We start from the raw sequence: 21,328 nt of genomic DNA on the forward strand, positions 1-21,328 counted from the left end.
GACAAACGGACAAACCTATCAGATACAGGTGATAGTCACAATGAGAACTACAAAATTTGCTGGCTCTTACACAATTCTTGAAAAACTATTGTTTATATTTCGATTGTTGCTGTTAGATGTTAGCCCCCTTCCCCTAAAAGAGTGCATGAAGTGTTTCTACTTTATAGACGTGTTTAGAGCTGGATAATATCCAGACTTTGGCACAACACTCACACAGATGTATATGCGATCAATCAGGGTTGCAAACATAAAGACTGCCATGACTGATCTCGGCGGGGTTAGTAATGTTAAAATTATATTGACCATTTGCTCAACCCTGCTTCGTCCTAAGATTTTACATGGATTGTCATACAATTTTTAAGAGCTGTGCACTGTTTTCATTTCTATTTGTAAAACAATTGCATATATGTTTAAGAAGCAGGCTGCATTTAATTGCGTTATGTGTTTTCTTTTTACTTGAAGTTATTGTAAAGAAAACCAGTTTTCTAGTAAAGAAAACTGGTTTTCTTTACAAAAGCGATATTAATTTTAGTAAATTATTTTTAAATGACCTAGTACAAATTATATAATTAAGAATGTGTTTTTGATGTTTAAACTTTATGAAAAACTTCTTGCAGGAGTCCACTCTGAGTCACAGGAGAGGTGGAAAATAAATTTAACCTGGGTGTCTACTGTCTTGTGCAGTCTGGGAGATGATTGAATGTTAGGGTGGGTACAGTTTCCTCTGCGGTGGGGTCGGGTGGGCTGCCCCGGGTCCTGTGGGGCTGGGCGGTCCTACTGCCGTAGGCCCCGGTCTGGATGGGCCTGGGCTCCCTTGCCTTGGTGGGTGCCGAAGGACGGGGGTGCCTACTGTGCACAGCTGGCTGCCGGCAGAGCCGGCGGGCACGCCACTGCTACCCCCTCTGGCTTCTGCTCCGTGGCTACTGGGTGACCCCTCATCTGGGGCTCTCCTCAGCTCTTCCCAGGAGGGTGGCATGGATGCCCCTCCTTGGGGTCTCGCACTCTGGGGCCTCTGGATGTCTGGAGCCTGGATCTCCTCCATGCCTGCTTCATGCCCTGGGGGACAGGGCTATGGCTGTCTACATCCTCTAGCAGACCGTTACATGGGGAAACCTTTTGAATACAAGCGGGCTGATCCACACAGCTGTGCACACGGGTGTTCACTGTTCATAGACATAAACTACACCTTTATTGGCTGCTATTTCCAAGCACATTGTGCGCTGTCGGTCCTGCTTGCTGCACAACAAAATTCAATATTTAGTATTTACTGCTGTTTACACTTAGCTAGATTAACGTGATGGTGTTGTGTTTAGTATGTTGCTCTGTTTGTTTTTTGCTTGTTTTCTTTTTTTTTTCTCTCAACAGGTGATCCAGGAGATTTTTTTTCTCTTCTTTCTCTTTTTAAGTGCCCTTTCTCACTGTCTCTCTTCCCTTATGTTTTTCTTTTCCTTCATCTTTCTTTCTCCCTTTCCTATCCCTCAGTCATGTCTGTCCCGTCATTCATGAAAAAAAATTAGGTAACGTACAGAGAGATTAACGTCCTCCAAGATCCTGATTAATCTCCTTTGCGGACAAACAGGAAACGTGTTATCTGTATTCCTACGCATTTAATTAAATAAAGAGCACAACTGCTAAAAGGCTGAGGATTCGTTTTGCTAATTTGGGCATCATGTTACGACAGCCTAAAAGACACCACACTGTAATAATGGGTATTTATTGAAAAGGGCTGTTTCAGTCCCAGGAGAAAACATTGCTCTGATGGATGAGATGCCAGCAGGGTGGAGCAACTTAAAATGTGCTGTTTTTAAAACAGCAGTGTGTTTGAGAGTGCGTTTGAGTCTATCCCATCCTGGTGATAGAGGACATCTCCAGATGTTTCCTGCAGCTGATTTCATCACTGTGTTCAAATCTGGGGCATTTTTACTTCACTGTTATTGTTGGAACCATTGTTTTCTGACAAAGCCGCGATAAGACCACAGCACACACACACAAGTTTATCAAATCCACCTGATGGACGTACATTACAGTCTGCGCTGCATATAAACAACCGTCTTGAGTATATATTTGTTCCATTTCCTTTGTGGCAGATCCTGTCTGTTTACACAGGAAGGGGAATTTAATGTTGTCGCCACCAGATGTAAACAGACACTATTAGCAAACGGCAAGGAGAAATAATAATGGCAAACCTGCTGGGTTATTAAAAAAACAACAACAAAAAAAACGTCATTAAGACGTATCACAGCATCACAGGCTGCTCTTACGAAATACATAATCTATGTTTCCTCTGCAGTGAAGTCGGAAACATGGCAGGAGAAACTCGTTCATTGTGGTCAGACTTGGCCACCCATTATGTAGCCTTGCTGTGGCATCATGTGGCAGTAACCCGGCCAAAAGACTGCAGAAGCATTTTGCCCGGCGTGCTTAGCTGCCAAAATCAACAAATCATCAAATCTGCCCAACCTCTGGTCGCCTTGATATGAGTAACAACGATAGATTTACTATGGCAACAACACAGAGTAAGTGTAACAAGCAGCCATCCCAAAAATAATACCTCGCTTGAAACTCGCATACACACATATGAAAGGAAATTAACAAGAACTCTGACTTGTTTTATGGTAACAAACGTCTGCCGGCTGTGCTCTCACAAAACAGCCCTGCAGAAGACCTGTAATGTTCATACTGGCACAGCCATGTAGGGAAATCCTGAGGAAAACATTTCCCTGAGCTAAAATTATCCTGAACAGCTCTTCTATAGCATTCAGTAAATGCTATTATCATTCAGCTGAAATCATTTATATGATGCTGCCTATGACAATTTCTACTTGATTTATTGTTACTGCACACAGCTTCAGTGGTTTTTGATTTTTTTTCCATTATATACTTAATAAATAGGTGCTTGACTTGCTGCCAAGTGTAGCGGAACAGCTGGATTTGATTACTTTCCTGATATATGCTTCCATTGTATCAGCTCTCTTGGCCTGAGGTAAATGAAACGAGGAGACCAGTGTCAAGGGAATTACACATTTCTGTTGAACTTTAAAGGGGCAAACAAAGCAGGCAGTGTGGCTGCAGCTCTGAGTTTCCATGTGCCAAACTTTGACTTTGTCCTTCTGGACACTCTTTGAGATGCAGCCACAGGAGCTCCTGGTTTGTCTTACTGTGTTTGTCTGTGAAGAGCAGACTTGGGTCAAACAGTAGGTTCAGATGACTTCACAATTGTTTTGACTTACATTGATTTTATTGCTATCGTTAAATAGAATTAAGTAAGATGTCATTCACCCAAAGGTGTAATATACAAGTACTGTTACTTTCCAGGTCTTCTAGGATGCAGACTCATGTCTAGTAAACCACACTTCAGTGTGTGTCTGGAACCAGATACAGTAAAGTAAACCGAGTAACTAAACACGCACATCAAGTAATACATCAAGTCAAAGTCTGCACTCAGGATCACTAATGAACCTCTAATACATTTCACTGCTTTTCATACAGTATCAATGATATTCTTGTTGGCTGCTGTTCACGTTCGATGTTGTCCTAAAGGCTGTTTGCTGAAATGACAGGCCTTTGGAATTTAGCCAAATGAGATATGAATGACGTATGATACAGCACTAACGAGCAGGTAAATGGACTTTTAATTCAATTCTGTGACTTCACTGACCACCATCAGTCCATCTACTTGCCCTTAAACAGTCACTGCGCACAACACGACCGTAGAGTCAGGATTATCATTCAGTCGACCGGAAAGGGCGTTGGAGCATTTAGCTTTGACAGAGAGATGGCCGTGCTTTAGATACCCCAATAATAGAAGCAGTCACAAGAATGTAGTTTGGCCGACGTTTAAATATTGTAGTGGTGCCGAGCAAATGTTACTGCAGGACATGAGATGTAGGACACGGTGTATATAGGCCAGAGGAGAGGAGGCCAGGCAGGATACTTTACAAGCTAAATTAAACAGACAACTGTTACAGGCAGGGCTTTAGTTGCCTATTTTAACTCCTCCTTGGAGCCTGTGATGCATCTCCAGTGCTACACAAAACCACTCATGACCACAAATGGAGCTGACTTTTGGCATGATTTCAAGGCTCACGTGTGCTCAACAGTAATGGGACTGCTGGAGTAAAAACATGCATGATGATGGATATACAGCCAACGATTTAAACAGTGAAGAACTGCACAAAATATAACAATGGAATAATTAAACTCATATATTAAAACAATCAATGAATCAAAGCCACTTGTGTATAGCCAAACACTATTTAACACAACCGATGGGCACTGATGGCTTCCATTCAACAAAGACATGTATTCACAGCATGCATGAGTTTAGTACTTTCTTAAATGATAATAGGAATTGATTAACCCATCATGTTTTACAAAGATATGCATGTCCTGACATTTTGTACAGATATTTGTGGTTTACAAATGTCATATCTTAATGATGTTGGTGATAAAATCATCCATCTATTCATCCACCCGTTCTTTTCATCCTTATCAAGGTCGCAGGGTGGCTGGAAACCCGACAATCGTTTTGGTTTTCTAGCTGACCATTTTGAGAAGAATATTTTTTCTTTTCTGTTTGTTTGTTGAACCACTTAACGCTGATTTGTGAATCATTCAAGCATAAAAGAAGCACCCAAATCAAGGGATGAATACATAACAGACAATTTAGCAAACAAACAATTTTAAATTGTATCTTTAGGGACTTTGTTACTAGCAGCCTGTTGAAAAAACACAACTTGCTTCCATCTCCTTAGTTGATTCTATGAAAGATAACAGGAATAAAATCGCATAATTCCACCAACAATGTGATTCCCAAAGAGCTATTAGCCAAAAACTTAGCATATCTTGGCATGGTGTAAAAAACAAAAACAAAAGACTAACTACAGCACATGAATAGTATCCAAAAGTCATGTTGTTTAAAAACATTAACAGAGAACCCGACACAGGATGTCATCTGATCCTTCAGTTGATCGATCTACTGTTCACTGAAGGTTTATCAGAAATGGTCTTAGTGGAAAATTGACTGTCAACAAGCCATTCTTCAGTAAGGGAAGCAGAGAAAAATGGCTATGTCAATTCCAAACTACAAAAGAGCTGGACTGGAAATCAGTGGCAACACATCACACTGCCAAAAGCAGTAAAGGGTATACCTCGATAGAACAACACACAGTGGTGGACTGTCAGTCATTGATTGGCCTCCCCAGTGACTGGACCTCAACATTATTGAAGCAATGTGGGAGAACAGAACAAAAGCAACACCCAACATCCAAAGAGCTTTGAATGGCTTCTTGAAGACTACTTTTTAAATCTTTTTTAGTTTTTAGTCTTCATAAGTTCAGGCTGAGTTAAAGAATAAATGTGGTCATACCAAGCATTGACTTTCAACCTCATTAGAATTGTGCAAACTCTGTTTTTACACTGTTTAGTCCTGTTTTTCCTGTACTGCTAGTGGATGCTACAAGCTAGCACTGCTACCCTAGCAATTCAAAACTGGTTCCTTTGGGTTGAAAAAGAAGCAAGACACCAAAATGAGAAACCCATGGTTTGAAGGGAGCAGATGTGTTTGTCTTGCTTTTTAATGTATCTGAATGAAGAAACATACCTGTTTCCCAAGCATTTGCACTTATTCTTGTTACAAAGGTTAAATGTGTGGGTGTCCATTTGTGAATAACACTCCAAACAAGCTATTCAAGCTATTTTACTACTTGGACTCTGTCTGTCACAATAGGCTGAGACTTTGTGCAGCAAATGTAATGTACCAAGTGAACATAATTGAACATCAAACTGAAGAATTTCTACTAAAAGTTGGTGGTTTGCTTGTTAAATGAATCATTTCCATCTCATGCACAGAACCTCTGGTCATGTGAACTTTCAATCACTCATCAGTCATCATGGCTGATTTCCCTCCCTAAATGTGAGGTACAACTCCAGCAAAAGTCAGGATGGAGTTTATTTAGCTAAAAATAACCAAACAAAGGCCATCTGGGGGGCTGGTATGTTGTTACTGATGCCAATGAAAACATGTTTAAAATGATCAAATTGAAAGTAAGAGGAATTATGCTTGAACAAGTTAGACACTGAACTATTTGCTTCTGTACTCTGCACCCTCTGAAGAACTCTTGTTATGCTCCTGTGTTCTCAGCATGTCATGATTTATTGAACACACTATGTCCAGCTTTTTTTAAACTTTACTTGACTTCAGATGGTCAAAGCTGAACGTGTGTGCTTCATGCACATTATGTGGAACTAAGACAACTTTAACAGTGTATTATTCAGTTTCTGAGCTCATTTAAAGGAATTTGATGTATAAAGTCAATAAATGGCTTCAGCACATGGTCAGCAGCTCTAAACGTGAGTGTATCTCGGAATAACTCGGGGCCTGCTTCCATCGGCTCTCATGCATCAGGGCTTGAGCAGCCAACCCCAACCTGAAGGTTTTCCATCAGGAGCACCAGCGTGCAGTTCCAGTTGACACAACAGCAGCCCAGCACCCTGCTGTGACGCTAGTCTCACTCTTGTGTTTTTACTGTACGTTTAAGCTGAAAGAAGGGTGGGGGCGCGCAAACCCTCCACCACCGAGGATACAGTTGAGGAACCAGCTGGTTTCCATTAGCATACCTCTTCTAGGGAATGGGAGGATTGGCTCATGTGGGCAGACACATGAGTAAGATAAACGATGCGATTGGTCAAGCACACTAGACCCTCTGTGAGAGCGGAGCCAGATCACCTCTGATTATGGTGATTCTTTAGCTCTTCTCCCAAACATATAATGTATGATGACAAAAACTCATGACAGATAGTTACCACGCTAAGTTCTAATCCGTGGGCCCCTTTACTTTTTATACATATTTAAGGTCATTTAGCCTGTAAACAGTCTAGCTAGGTTGCAATTTGTGCACCACACCTTCACAGTCCTGTGTGGCTTTTCACCTTTGGATAACTTCGGGGGCTTCTCTTGTGTGTTTTGCAACCAGGCAGGTGGAATCTGAGGCCATATTCATAAAATCTATAAATAAATAAACAAACCAAAGAGTGGAAGTCCTTTTACACCTCAGTCAAGCCAATCCAAATGCACCATATGTTACCCCAAAATACACTTTCCATCTACAAAGTTAAATATTTGCCAAACATTAAGATATTAAAGCATGAAAATGATTTGTCCTCTGGGCAGGAGTTAGAAGAGCAGAACAATACCACTCTTTGTGCAATGCTAGAACCAGAAGACATTTAAACAGGTGGAAACAGGTGGAAGCAGCTAGTCTGGTCCCCGGAAAGACTGCTAATGCTGTGATCAGACCAACATCAAAGTGCAGTTTTTATACAGCGCCTTTAATTCGCTGAGAGCTGCAAAATAGACGCCGTCCTTGAAGCAACATCTGGCCTGATGGATGGCACTTACACTACAAGTGTGTTTGTGTAACAGCTGAGAGATGGCAGAGATAAGTGACAGCCTTAGGTTAGAACTGAGTGATGATGCAGTCGCCCACCCACAAGAAGGTAAATGTCAGACTCAGTCTGGGCAGAAACACTATTTTATGACTCCTGTTAATGTTATGTGTGCTGAACCTTGGTTGAGGACAAGTGAAATTTTAGTTTGAAATGTTAAGATTCTCCTGTTTGCTAAACTATACAGGCTTTCTGAAGAGCTTGGATAAACACTGGGCTCACTTCACTGAGTAAACCCTGATAACTGTGATAAGGCTTTCTTTGGAAAAAAGACGAAAGTCTTGCTGCTACAACTCTTCGGTGTGCTGTACGCTCATTACAGTCTGACTAGTTAAAAGAATGAGAGGAAAGCGTGGTAATGACAACCTCCCTCAGTTGGCAGCTCGGCCTCCCACAGAGAAAACGCCTGGAGAGCACCATTAAGAGCGCCAGTGAAATTTACAGGCCTGCAGTGGGCCTCCGTATTAGTGGAGGTGAAACATGGATGGTGCCCTCAGGATGAGGACCCTCTTTGTGGATGTGAGACTAAATCACATGGGAACACAATAACGGGACTATGCGATGACAAAGGAGACTCTGTTTCCTGTTTCTGTCAGTTTCTGTAGACACACACTTGAGCCGCATGGTTTCAGGAACCATCAAGCGACTGACTGTTACCTTTAACCTAACCCAGCAGGGTGACACAAATAGCTTCCCCGCAGATGCCCGTTGATCCGTGGCCTTAAGCTACAGCAGTAAATTCTCTCACTAAGAAGAGGCATGTGATGACCCTCACTTTATTACTTTATCTTGACACTTTATTATTTCTTTTTCTCTTTTTTTTGTTCGGTCTGTGCAAACATTTTAGCTGGAAATGTGTGGACATTGATGGCCTAACCGAAAACTACATAAATAAATAAAGACAGAGGAAAAATAGGCCACAAAAGCAAATCACTCATATCACAAATCAACACTACATGGTGGGAGTGTTCAGGGTCATGGGAACGTAACAGAGATCAGCCGAGGACACAAAGAGCAAGTGGACTGCCCAATCCAAACACAACCAGCAGCAGGACCACACATACAACCCAAACTTACCTTAACGTAGGCGGTGTAGCGCTGGCACTCCTCTCGGTTGATGTCCAGGCTGAGCTGGTGGCTCATTTGGCTGATCTGAGATCCACTCTGAGCAAAGTAGACCCTGGAAGGCTGGCCTTTCAGGCGCTTTTCCACATCAGCCGTCAAGTTATACAGGAACTCTGAGAGGAGGCAGAAAACACTGTAAACATAGTATCAGCTGACGATAAATAGAAAAACCAGAAGTATGCAGGGTTTGGTTTTCTGGTAACTGCCATTAAGACATGAGAAAGAAAGAAAAATGTTTATTGCAGTGAAATTAAGACAAGTAAGAGGGAAGATGGGAACATTTTTTGGTTAAATTATATGATGGTGCTTTAGCTTAACAACAGCACTTTGTTCAATGTTGTTTCAGTAGATTTAATGTGATTTGGAAAAATGGCTTGCTCCTGTGATAGAGCCTGACTAAGCACCGCCACTGAAGAAATCAGGAATCTCATCAGTCACGATTTAGATTTTGAACGTTCAATTTTTCATCCACAAGCCGGAAGATATTAATTGGAAGGTCTTTTATTAGTGTCGACTCATGTTAACAGGCTTTTGTGATGATATTTCAAGAGTTTACAGTCAACTGACATAAGAATTAATGAAAAAATGTTGAATTTTCCAGCTGGTGGGACGGTACTAATCTTATTATGAAAGAAAACCTAGTAATAGTTTTCCTGCTGATTCCACACCTGGCTTTGAGACACAGAACAACGTCAAATCTGTTTTGAAATCGTAACCTGACATCACCAGTGTTTCTGTTTCTTTGCCCTTTTAAATCCCTTCCTCTCAATGAATCAACTTCATTCTCTAGTAGTTTCGTGAAGACGGTGTCATACTGGTAAAAGAGTGGGCGGGGTGGCAAGCACACCCAAGTCGGACCAAAGCCTACTGTTTCCATCGTCCAGCAGAGGGGACGCCATGACCTCACTCCAGAGGAGGCGAATGAAAGTTTCGTTATAGGAGTCACCAAACACACGGTGCTGCACTTTCCATGGTGTTTCGCCAGACGAATAAACAGAGAGGCTTTATTCCTGCGAGCCAGGACATATTCATTATGTAACGGCAGGCTTCCTGTTCCCCGGGGGGGGGGGGGCTGTAAATGACTACACCCAAACACTGGAACAGGACTGCACCTCAGCCGTCAACAGTCACCCCACCCAACAGCCAGTTAGCAAATGTTGAAGGGTAAGTCATAAGCCATAGTGACACTCAGCCTCGGCCAATGGATGTGATGCTCTAACTCAAAAAGATAAGACATTACATGGTGGTATGTAATGTGTGGTATAAAGTGGTAAACACTTCCTGTCTTAGGAGTAGGTGTGGTTTGGAAATTTGTGTGATGTTATCCCCTCTCTGCAGAGATCAACTGACAAAGTTGTAATGTGGTTGTGCGTCATGTGATGCTACTGGCCAACACGTTCTCATCTAACATGTGGGATGAATAGCATGTGACAAATCGTAGGTATGTTGCGTGTTCGGAGGCATGAGAGCTGGATGGAGTGAATCTATACATGTAAATATCTTTTACGCTCTGATCATGAATTGCTTTGGAAAACTTTACGTGATAGGGTTAAGGTTATGGTTAGGTCTGGAATGGAGGGCTGGAGCTTCTGCTTGAAGCGTGTGTTACTGTCGTGAACGGCATTCAGTTGGATTCAATTGATAACCCAGAACGTCTGCCAGCCGGGAATGAGGCTGGCAGAGGTAACCAGGAACATACTTGTACCATACCATACAAAGTCTGTGCTTCTAAGTAAATACTTGCCTCCAACAAAGTTAATGTTCTCCAGATTTGCTCTCCTGGAAAATTTGAAAGCTTGTTTTTGCTGCTGAACGTTTTTCTTTGCCATTCATAAGTCTAAATGTCAGGTTATTATCCCAAAACTTTGAGTTTGTATATCAAAATCTCTAGTTAGGTATCTGAAAGTTTTGAGTTACAATCATAACATTTCAAATTATTATGTTAACATTTCAATTTATCTCAAGATTTCAGGTTAGGTATCTAAAAATTTTGACTTACTGACTTAAACTCCTGAGCAAATCAACATTTTGAGATACAAAACTTTAAAATTTGAGATAATAACTCAAAGTTTGGAGACGATAACTCGAAATTTCAACTTACTGACTGAAATTATGAGATACCTAACTCAAAATGTTGAGATAATAACACAAAATTGTGATCTCTGGATGGAAATAAAAAAGCCTAAACAGGTGAAGCTGGGGCAAAATCGATGTGACCAAAATACAGAACGATCTCTTGCTGTGTGGTGATCAGCATCGTCATTTTAATCAGCGTTCCATATTTGCATTGACGAATGTGAATTTCACTTTCGCAGTGATAAGAACATATCTGCAGGGATGTGAAACGGTCGTCACTAAGCAACAACAAAATACTGATATTACTTTGGCACATAACTCCCTTAAAACCACAATTTTATATTTTTATGACATTTGGCTTTGCAGACTTTTTTGTTTTTTACACTGACTACAGTAGTGCTCACATTCTTTAGGCTAAGCTAAGCACCTCTCATTCTTTGTGTACAGACGTGAGGAGACTATTAACCTTCACATGGATGTCTTTGATGGATCTCTTTCCTTATCTACCTTACTGTCCAGGTTAAATCATCTATGGAAAGGAGCGGCAGCTGTGCATGCTTCATCACATCATTACCTATTTGTCCAGGTAGCTGTCTTCCTCTGAAACGCATGCAGACTGTGACGTTGAAGCAGTTCAAGTTCTGCTGGCCCTCGTGGCACTGTGGCACAGTTATGTTGATAGAGACAGGCAAGAAGATGGAGACATCCACTGTAATCACAGGCCGCGACCTACGACCACAGATTCCAGCACAGGAACACAGTGTGGGATAGACTGACCATTAAAATGACTCTGAAGTAGGATAAAGTGGCACTCTGCTTCTCACAAATATTGCCATGTCAGAGAGAATTATCCCATTACTCACCTCAGGAGCACCACGCTATCCGCCATGAAAGCTCCGATAGTAACATCTGCAAGGCAATAAAACATAAAGAAGATATGGCATTAATGCAACATATGCTGACAGCGCTTTTGACACCTGCAAATCCACAACAATGCACAGAGCTCTTTAATTGTCACGCTGTCTCAGTCTGCATGTCAGCTGTGGAATGCAGTAAACAAGATGCCTCAGTCACAAGTCTGAAACTGTTACTGCGTGACAATAACAGGATAAAGCCATGATAAATATTTAAAAATGTCATCCTTTTTCACTTTATGTTTCTCATTTTGCTTTGATGTTCTCGTGTTGCTGAAAAGCTCTGTTATGACCATACCTGCGTATCCATTACCGTCCATGTCCACATTGCCAGAGATGGACTGGCCAAACATCTGCAGACCAGGGTTTACGCTGCGCCCAGACAGTTTCTGTAACACATGATACCAGCCTTTAAATAACACACGTGAGCCAACAAGGAAAAAATGAGCACTTCTGTTTTTTGTTTTTGTTTTTGTTATACTTAAATGAACCTTTCCTAACAGGTCTATAGCTGTGATTCATGAGGGTTGGGTAAATACGCCACCGTCAAGCCCATGAGGAAACGACTGTGTCTTATTTCTGGGTCTAAAAGTATTGTGAAACCTACACATATTGCACACATGCACACATTCAGTATGTGTTTTCATTACCATGCATTGATCAGGCTGTAAAGAAGCTAATTAATCTGGAGATGAGGAGAAAGCAGGTCACACAACGATGCTGCTTCACATCAGAGCAAATTATATTTGCGAGTCCTTACCATTGAGTATTTTTTGGTTATTCCTGTGGCGTCCCCATGGTAGATATAAACCGCTCCTCCATACTCATCCTCTTTGGGCGCTCCTATGGCTACATCTGAGGAGACAAAGAATGCACAAGAAGTGTTTCTGTGAAAATAAATGAATGAAGACATAAATAACTGAATGAGTGCACAAAAGCTTTCATTAATCATCTGTTTACTTTCTGCTAGCCAGTGCCTGGGAAACAAGCTTTAACTGTAAGACTCATGATAGACAATTAAGTGTTGTTAGTGGCCATAAAACTTGTGCGACCTCTGAGAAAGTGGAAACAAGGCTATAAAGTGCTGGCAAGCACTGAAACACCCTCCCATTAGCCCTTTTCAGCAGAAAATCAGATATAAACTTGCTTTTACAAACCAAAACACCTCTACGCCATGTGGTGCAGCACAGCGATGTAGAAATGGTAAAAGAATTTTTAAGGAAGCATTACAGAGATTGAATTCAAGTCTTGAAGTCGTCAGTGTGAGTCTACAGTAGTTCTTGCTAATTAAATGGCAGCAGTTAGGTTGTAAATAATTGCCCGCCAGGCAGCGAGTGTGTCTGTGGCGAGTGAGTGACGAGTTACAAGATGAGTTATGCTTCCCAGCTGCCATCTTTCTCGGCAGACTCACACATGCTGTGCCAGGCTGCAAGCCTCTGGGCATATCTCACACGGAGATGAAACCAGGCAGGCAGAAGCTTCCAGCTTGGAGTTGGAGATAGAAGCCAAGTGGAGCCCTTCAGAGCGGAGCCAAGCGAGGGAAGAGCAGACAGAATAAATGTATGTCTGCGTGCGTGTGGGTGATTCGGTTTGGGACTCCGTACCCAAAAGGGTAAGAGAGGGCAGTACTCTCTACTTGCCACAGCATATTAATAAAAAAAATGTGTGTGGAAATGAGGGGTTTTGTCACACCTACTGGGCGACCATCGCTCGCTTGTGAGCTGAAGGGAAGAGTATAAACAGTGTGACTTCATTATCCTTTACATGACAGGAGAAAAGGCTTTGTTTCATGACATCAGGGCAATGTCAGTGTAACTGCACCGCTGCCACTATGTGTTTGTCATTCTTCAAACTGCAGATTAATGGTCCACTGGAGAATTTTGTAAGGCCACAGCTTTGCTCTGATCTGTCAGCAGTGACAGATGAGAGGTCAGATATGTCTTCTTTGGTTGAGCCTCTGAGCTATTGTTTAAGCATTAAAAAGACTATGAAAGATTTTTATAAAAACAAAACAAAACAAACCCCAGATGTGAAGTTTCTCTTTCGTTTACAGCTTCACATGCCGTTGAGGCTCACCTAAAAGCTTCATATAATTAAATCTTTCATTTGCAAAGCAGAAAGCTTTAAAAACATTGCTTTGCACCGACCTTGATAGCCGTCGTCATCTATGTCTCCGATTGCGGCAATGCATTCTCCGAAGTGTGCATTGAAAGCGCTATCGCCAGTCAACACGCCATCCTCTTCCATGACCCCCTAAAAACAAAATCAGGCAAGAGAATAATTTATATCCAGATCCAGCAGAGGAAAAAAAGAAAGCTGCAGTTACACAATTGCAGCTTTTATTTGATTAAATTAATTGGCCACCACTGCAGATAGCAGCCTTTCACCCAAATGACTTAACCAAGAAGTCGCTCTTGTTGCAATAACGCTTACACATACAGTGTACAAACAGGAGCGGTTAAATAACACCACTGCTGAATCTCACCCCACTCCACTCCACTGTTTATTATATGATAACCACAGTCAGGAAATAATAATGGAAATATAATAAAACAAGTCTGCAAGCTATGCTCTCATGTTCCTGCTGACTCCAGTTTCCACTCACGTTCCCTCTGCTGAGGTACACAGACACCTGGCCCTCATCCCTGAGCTGGCTGTGCATTGGTGCCCCCACCAGCAGGTCCGACAGGCCGTCCTGGTTCAGATCAACTGCACACAATGAGGAGCCAAAGTAAGAGCCCATCTGGAACCAAGGTGAGCCACAAAGCAATGGGTCAGATCACAGAAACACGAACGGTTCATTCATTTCACACACAGCTCACATCTAAACAGGATTATTTCTGCTTTTATGGACCAATATTAAAGGAATAACAACACAGCTTCAAGCTGCCTCGAATTTCTTTTAGTTACTCTGAATGAAAAACATTAGCCCCCCCCCCCCCCCCCCCCCCCCGGCTGTAGTTTGTGGCAAGCGTGCTCCTTTCTTTTTCAAACAGTGTATTTCTGGCAACAAAACAGTTAGAGCAGTGTGTCTGGAAGAGTCAATGATTCCTCAGGCACACTGGGACCACACATTCATGCTCATACCATTTTCCCTGAGGCTTGAAAACTCTTCACCAAAGATGCACCATCAATTTTAAAAATATAAACCTGAAAAAACAAAAAAACAGAATCACTTCAGCAACCGACACAAAAGGACTTCGAATGGCTGAAAATGAAGATGAAAGCACTACTTTTCCGCTGCTGCTGTGCTGAGGAGCCCCTGCAGCGATGTCTATTACATTAGGAGAGGAGAAGTGTCCAGCAGTCACAGCATAGCCTGGAGACAGAGACAATAATTTGTTGCAGCCGCCTCTGTCCTGATGTATGTCATTTAACATTATATTCTCATTAACCTGCTCTCACCAAGGTAGCTGTATCTGTGGGAGTCAATGTTGTCTTTGTTCAGGCTATAGAAGGAGTCAGAAGTCAGGTTGTACACCTTGACCGTCCCAGTCCAGTAGTATGACCCCGGTGCCCCCATTACCACCAGCTCCTGAAAATGAGACAGCCGCATATTCATGCAGATAAAAGTGGCAGGGATTCACCCCCTGTGTGCACTGCAATAGCCTGCTGCAGAGAGGGGGAGGAAAAAAAAGGAAAACGCTGTCGGGTGAACATCTGGTTAACCAACAGCCACAGAATGGTTTTCACTATCTGTCCTTAAACACACATGCAGCAGTATCAGCTTTCCTTGCTGCGATGGAGACTTTCCTCCCTTGAAGGAAATCTAAAAGCTGTGAAATGAAGTTGCTCAAAGATTTTTCTTGTAACGGTTCACGGATATTTAAGCTGACAACGGAACAGCAATAAAGATGCTCTGTTTGGACTACGCCTGAGTCGGTTGTAAAGGAGGATGTGAAGTTAGCACCGAGCGCGCTCCTTTTGTGCAAACAACATTAAAAACACAGTCAGGACCTTACTCAGCGGTATGCACTCTGTGCTGCGGTGTCAAACATCTGGGCACCACAAGGCGTACCGACCAAGGTTCAAACAAGGATAAAGGTTTAACGGTTGGACACCGTTTCTTTAAATTCTTCACATTCTTTGTAGGGGGTTCAAACACTTTAACAGATCCACACTCAGGTCGGTCATTCGTGAAAAAAAAAGGGTTTGATGATGAAGTCTCTTTGGTTTGGAAACACTAGGTTCATTGTGGAAACCAACATGGTGTCACTTAGAGCTCTCCTATGAGCAGCAGATAGCTGCTTTTTATCCAAATTATTTAACGTGGTATCATTCAGCATGGTATTATTACCCAGCTCTCCCGTGAGGTGCAGATAGCTGCCTTTTATCCAAATTATTTAACCAAGGAGTCACTCTTGTTGCAATAACTCTTAAATACAAAGTGCGCAAACAGAAGCAGTTAATCGCATCCTCCTCTCCATGCCCATGAGTTGGACAAAAGCATGTCACATACACTAAAATCTTTAGTTCCACTGAAGGCTCGCCACCTGTAGGGGTCTTTGAAGTTTATCTATGGCGATTTTACACTGGGGTTTACTTGAACAACGGAAAGATCCCCGAAACCATCTGTGAATCTGAGGCTCTGCAATGTGGCTCTGGAACACACATCTAAGAATCTGAAGCATGTGATGTTTTTGAGAACTGACAATACGGATATTGCTTGTTATTGTGTATTTGCGTGTGTGTGTGTGTGTGTGTGTGTGTGTGTGTGTGTGTGTGTGTGTGTGCAAATGAATTCAATTTAAAATCGATAATCAGGTACATTCTAGGCCTTCTTCTGTGTCTTTCTAAAGTTTTAAATTGCCAAAACTCACATATTTATCATGTAGTAATATAAACATTTCACTTTTCATAGTTATCCAAAATATTACAGGACCCCTAATGTGCAGTATAAATGAAAGAACAAACTTAAAAAAAAAAACAAAGCCATGTGTTCTGCATGTGGTTTGACTGTGTTTGAGTCATTCGTGTGTATATATAAAAGCTAGTGCGCAAATTTAGAGTTCATGTTTATTTATTCATTTAAGCCTGTTAGATGGCAGCAAATAGTGGAAAATGTCCATCACATTTTTTCCATAATCCAAAGGTCTCTAGGTAATTTATTTTGCCTTTCCTAACAGGAGTAAATGGGAAAATCCTCACACTGGCAAACCTGAAAACGACTGGAGTTTAATAATAGTAACAGGCTACGCAGATGCTAAAATAATATTTTGCATAGCTAAAATAAAGGAGAAGTGCAAAAATGATATGAAATGAATTTCTTGCCAGTGAAAATGTTTGTTAGCCTAGGGCCACAGCTGTGCTCTGAGGACACATTTTAAGTCATGTATGGTCTACTGTACATTACTGTATGTTCCAAATTAAGCTTAACTGTAATCTGAGACATGAAAAGAACCTTTGAGGAACACATGGCTCACAGGAAAGACTTATCCTGCACATGCATTGAAAACGAGAGTCCTAAACTGGTTACAAAATACATTTTTCAATTTTTAATGAATCCCTCAAATGCATCTTTTCCCCTGTCACACTACAGTTCTGCTAAGATGCATGTAAGAGTTAATCTATTTGCACTTCCTCTCACCAACTCCACTCAGGCGCTTCACTGACTCAGTTCAATGGGGCAGCTGTGTGAAAGTGCAGCATCCGGAAGACCGGTGGATTGATTCCCCAGCTATACCAGTCTGCATCTTGAAGTATCCTTGGGCAAAATACTTAACCCCAAGTTGTTTCTGATGAATTGGAGCGTGTGTGCAAATGTGACAAAGGTATAGAAAAGAACGCTTGTATGAATGTGAGTGTGACTGGGTGAAAGAGGTAATAAATTTGTAGGAAACTAAGCACTTTGAGAGCTCAGGTAGAATAGAAAAGATATGTTTGGGAGAACAATAGGTATTTGTAAGATACACAAAGGTAATACACGATCATGAATGGTATCGTGTCGATACAAAGCAAGGCAAGACAAGAGCATCAAAGCCACGGAGAAAAGGAAACTCATATTTTCTTTAACGTTTTATCTCGTGGAACCACACCAGAGGTCAGGTGAGGCCGCCACATCCTTCCCTACCTATCTGCTATCTCTGAAAACATTAGCTTACAATTGTCAGCAGAGCACTGGTGGTTTTGATACAAATATATTTATCTGAGTGTAGAATTTGGACCACACCAAAGTCTTCTATAAAGGAGGATGTGATGCTACTGCTGAGAAGGCTATACGCGATCATGGATGACATCCCGTGTCAATACAAAACAAGGCATCAAAGTGACAAAGAGGCGAGCGAAGGGAAAAAGATCATTCAAATAGCCTTTTAAACATGTGGTGATGCGATGAAATATAGAAATTTACCAAACAATGAGAAGAAACACTATCTCTGTGTCACTTCACAAAGATGAACAAGCACTGTTACTGACCTCCGTAAAAACTCCCGCTATCCCAGCTTGGCACGAGCCATGCTCTTCCCCATACTTCTGCTTATAGTCTGTAAGAGAAAACAAACCACAAATTATTTCACTGTGTGCCTGAGCCAGCGTTTACTGGAGTTTTTCCTGCATTCCATATGGAGCTAGTCAAAGTCCCGGTCCCATCCAAGAAGAGTCTGGGGGCAGAAAGCAGACTGAAAGAAGGGGTGCAACACCACATTCAATGAAACGACCTCTCACATGCGCTCTCAGGTTACGAAAATATTGAGCTTGGATCGGCACAAAATGCACTGTAAATATGGTCCCATGCAAAGTGTGTCTGGCCTCTCTCCCTGCAACTGCTGGCAACATGAGTCACCAAAGGAAGTGATTTCCTGACCTGGGAGCATGATTAAGGTGTAAACCAGGCTTTCATAAGTAGCTCTGAGTCACATAACAAAACATGTGAAGAACACATTTACAAGAGTGGCCATTAAATGCTTTACAGCACATTATTTTTCAAATGGAACTTCATTTTTAGTGTTGTAGCGGGCGCCCGCACTAAAACAACCTGCAGGACAAATGGATTTGATTTACTGCAATCATAACAAAATTGAATTTCTCTAACTTGAGCAAATCTTTGCTTAAAAGCACCTGATTTCGGCGAAGTAAAGCCAAAATCTGCATCGTAAGACCACTTCAATAAATTTGCCAGCACTATACCTTTGTGAAAATAATTTTCTTTGGCTAAGTGGTGCAAAACGGAAGACAAACTCTGCACTTCCACAGGTCAAATGCTCGTATATTTGGCTTCGCAAACTGGGTGTCCTTTCGTAGCCGCAGCTGGCTCTTGCCAAAGTTGAACTTGAGGGAGAGAAATCACACTTTAGGGCTCGCCCACTACCGTTCCCCGGTGCCAGGACACCAATCAGAAATCAGAGGCAGACGTGGGGCTTTTACAGTGACGTTCCTGGCTACAGAAATAATGTGCCGTGAAAATATGTAAAAGGGAAAGGATGAACAAAACAAACCGGTTATTCCAAACCTGGGAGCCTGGGCCTCTTACAGAGTCCCACAGTCTGTGTGATTATCTAAAGGGATGTTAAATTATTAAAGGGATCTGACATAAAAACTAGAGAGTATCTCACTAGCTGTGGCACCACTGAGTTCTGCCGTCTCAGTGTCCCCTGGCACTCTATGGGTCAGACCTCACCAGTTTTTTATATAGACCTTGATTTTCATTTTAACTATAAGTGTATAAGCGTACCTTTACATGATTGACAGCTCAGAATATTCCATATTTAACTTATAGTAAGCCTCTGTGCAGCCTCTCTTTGAAACAAGCTCCCTTCTCTTTCCCTGTGAGCCACCTTTCCTTTGATTGGCTGCCCCTCACAAGCCCCTGATATAGGATTCCTCCCTCCTCTTTTTGTCATCATAAAGAGCCAAGAGTAAAAGTAAAGAGCAGTCTAAAACCATACTTGGACTTCATTATTAAACCTACATTTTATAAACTCAACCAAGAAGGTCATGTGCCTCCGCCATTGGTTGGTTAGTCATTTTTTCAGCAGGGTTATGAAAAGCTACCAATCTGATTTTCATGAAACTTGGAATGAAGCATTAGCTGAGGAGAAATGGGTTGATTGCTGGTGCAGATCCAGACTGTGTTGCAAAAATATCAAGACACTTATGCAGTTTTGGCAGCAGATTGGCAAAGGTCTGGCTTTCAGGGTTGTTTTTCTGGTACTTTCCAGACACAAAAAAATGATGGAACAAGCTAAGGTCATAACCAAAGTCTACGCTTTGATTTCAGATGGATTTAGTTGATTAAGCTTCTGGAATTCAGTGACAAGCTCTCTCGCCCCAATTCAGAATGATTTAAAATAAAGAAAAGCCCCAACAACATGAGTGCTGTGATTTTGCTTGTACTATACCTTCATAACAGGGGATAAGTGGTTTTGTCCCACGCTGGAGCGTTGGGGGAATGATGGAGCAGTATCCATGCGGAAGGATATGCTCTGACTCGTAGAAGACGTTTTTCCAGCGGTGAGCACAAGCCTGTGAGAGAAAAGCATTAGTGAACAACACATACGCATTTCCGTAAACACAAACAGCTCAAACTCCAGGCAGGCGTTGATCAGCAGTGACGACTGAAGCCCCCTTTTTCTCGCTGGCCTGGAGTCAGCGCGTCTCTGTGGCTGTCAAATGATCGTCAATGAGAGGGGGAATTAAAGCCCATCAATAACCCTGACCATAACAGCCATGGTCTGTGGTGTGAATATCTCGAGATCTGTCTTTCCCATGCAGCATTTGAACGCTCAAGCGAGAAAATGTTCACATCAATGACTGTTCGTTTTAAAAGTTTTAATTTCAGGACGGCTCCTCCGGGTTTTTGCGAGTGAGAGAGACAGGGAGGCCAAAAGTTCAGAAAAGCACACGCAGCGAAAAAATAAAGTGGATCAAAAGACAAAGAAGCAAACTTCTCCTGCATTAAACTGCTGTGGAAAAGTGGAGTGCATGAACGGTACAGGGGGTAATTCTCCAAACAATACTTTCCACTGTGTTTTTCAAAAATATAACAGCCAAGTGTTTGGTAAGCAAAAGGAATACAGAGCAGATTTTACAAATTTTGCACAAAAGAGGCCACATAAATGTGTAAATGTGGTAATAATTTAGGACCCTGGGGGGAATGGTGGTGGAGCCCCTGTGGCTCTGGGGACAGCTTTGGATGCCTCTGTGCACACAGAGTCCACTTCATTTCCCTCCCCAAAAGAACCCACCCTCCCTAACTCCAAAAACACACACACATAGCCAGTCTCAGTGAAAACAAGAGCTTGGCAGATTGTGGGCATACAAAACGCATCAGATGACTGTCTGGAAGCAAGATGCTACGTTGAAAAACCCTTGTGTTTCGAAGGAAAACTTGGCCAACAGAAGTAACAATATCAGTATAAACTCTCCCTCTTGAGTAGAAGCAGATTTTTTTTTCTTTTTTAAGATCCATCAGCTGATATAAACATAGCAAAAAGGCAGCTGACACGCTCCGCAGCAACTGAGAATTTCATGGTTGGAGTATGGAATCTGTGCTGTTGTCATGTTCCTGTTCAGTTTTAAAAGACCTCGCTGGTCACAAACAAAAAGGCCTCCACTGAAAGCGCAGATGAAATCACCACTGTACACATCTGCCAAACAGCCGTTTCCCTTCATGAGTTCATTCAGATGAGATTTTTAAAAAGAAGAAAAAAAGGAAAAAAAAGAGGCCCATCAACACGTGGCTCTGGAAAGCCACCACCTTTATTTTATCATAAGCCTCGACCTAATGGCCAGAGAGTGTGCAGCTACTCGGTGTGTTGTTATACAACGCT

The 21,328-nt window shown here is 42.0% G+C and overlaps 1 protein-coding gene across 1 annotated transcript in view; it reads right to left on the minus strand.

Annotated features, from left to right (window-relative positions):
- itga9 (integrin, alpha 9) overlaps positions 1 to 21,328 on the minus strand; it is a 47,119-nt gene that overhangs the window by 21,889 nt on the left and 3,902 nt on the right. Inside the window, exons 4-15 of the mRNA XM_026191091.2 lie at positions 19,898 to 20,021; positions 17,976 to 18,043; positions 14,967 to 15,096; positions 14,795 to 14,880; positions 14,649 to 14,711; positions 14,167 to 14,304; positions 13,709 to 13,814; positions 12,322 to 12,416; positions 11,860 to 11,950; positions 11,511 to 11,556; positions 11,222 to 11,376; positions 8,524 to 8,684 (exon numbers count right to left, since the gene is read on the minus strand). Coding sequence (XP_026046876.1) covers positions 8,524 to 8,684; positions 11,222 to 11,376; positions 11,511 to 11,556; positions 11,860 to 11,950; positions 12,322 to 12,416; positions 13,709 to 13,814; positions 14,167 to 14,304; positions 14,649 to 14,711; positions 14,795 to 14,880; positions 14,967 to 15,096; positions 17,976 to 18,043; positions 19,898 to 20,021 — 1,263 coding nt within the window. The remainder of the gene's footprint in view (positions 1 to 8,523; positions 8,685 to 11,221; positions 11,377 to 11,510; positions 11,557 to 11,859; positions 11,951 to 12,321; positions 12,417 to 13,708; positions 13,815 to 14,166; positions 14,305 to 14,648; positions 14,712 to 14,794; positions 14,881 to 14,966; positions 15,097 to 17,975; positions 18,044 to 19,897; positions 20,022 to 21,328) is intronic.

This window comes from Astatotilapia calliptera, chromosome 13 (genome assembly GCF_964374335.1).
Source record: "Astatotilapia calliptera chromosome 13, fAstCal68.1, whole genome shotgun sequence".
NCBI classification, from domain to species: Eukaryota; Metazoa; Chordata; class Actinopteri; order Cichliformes; family Cichlidae; genus Astatotilapia; species Astatotilapia calliptera.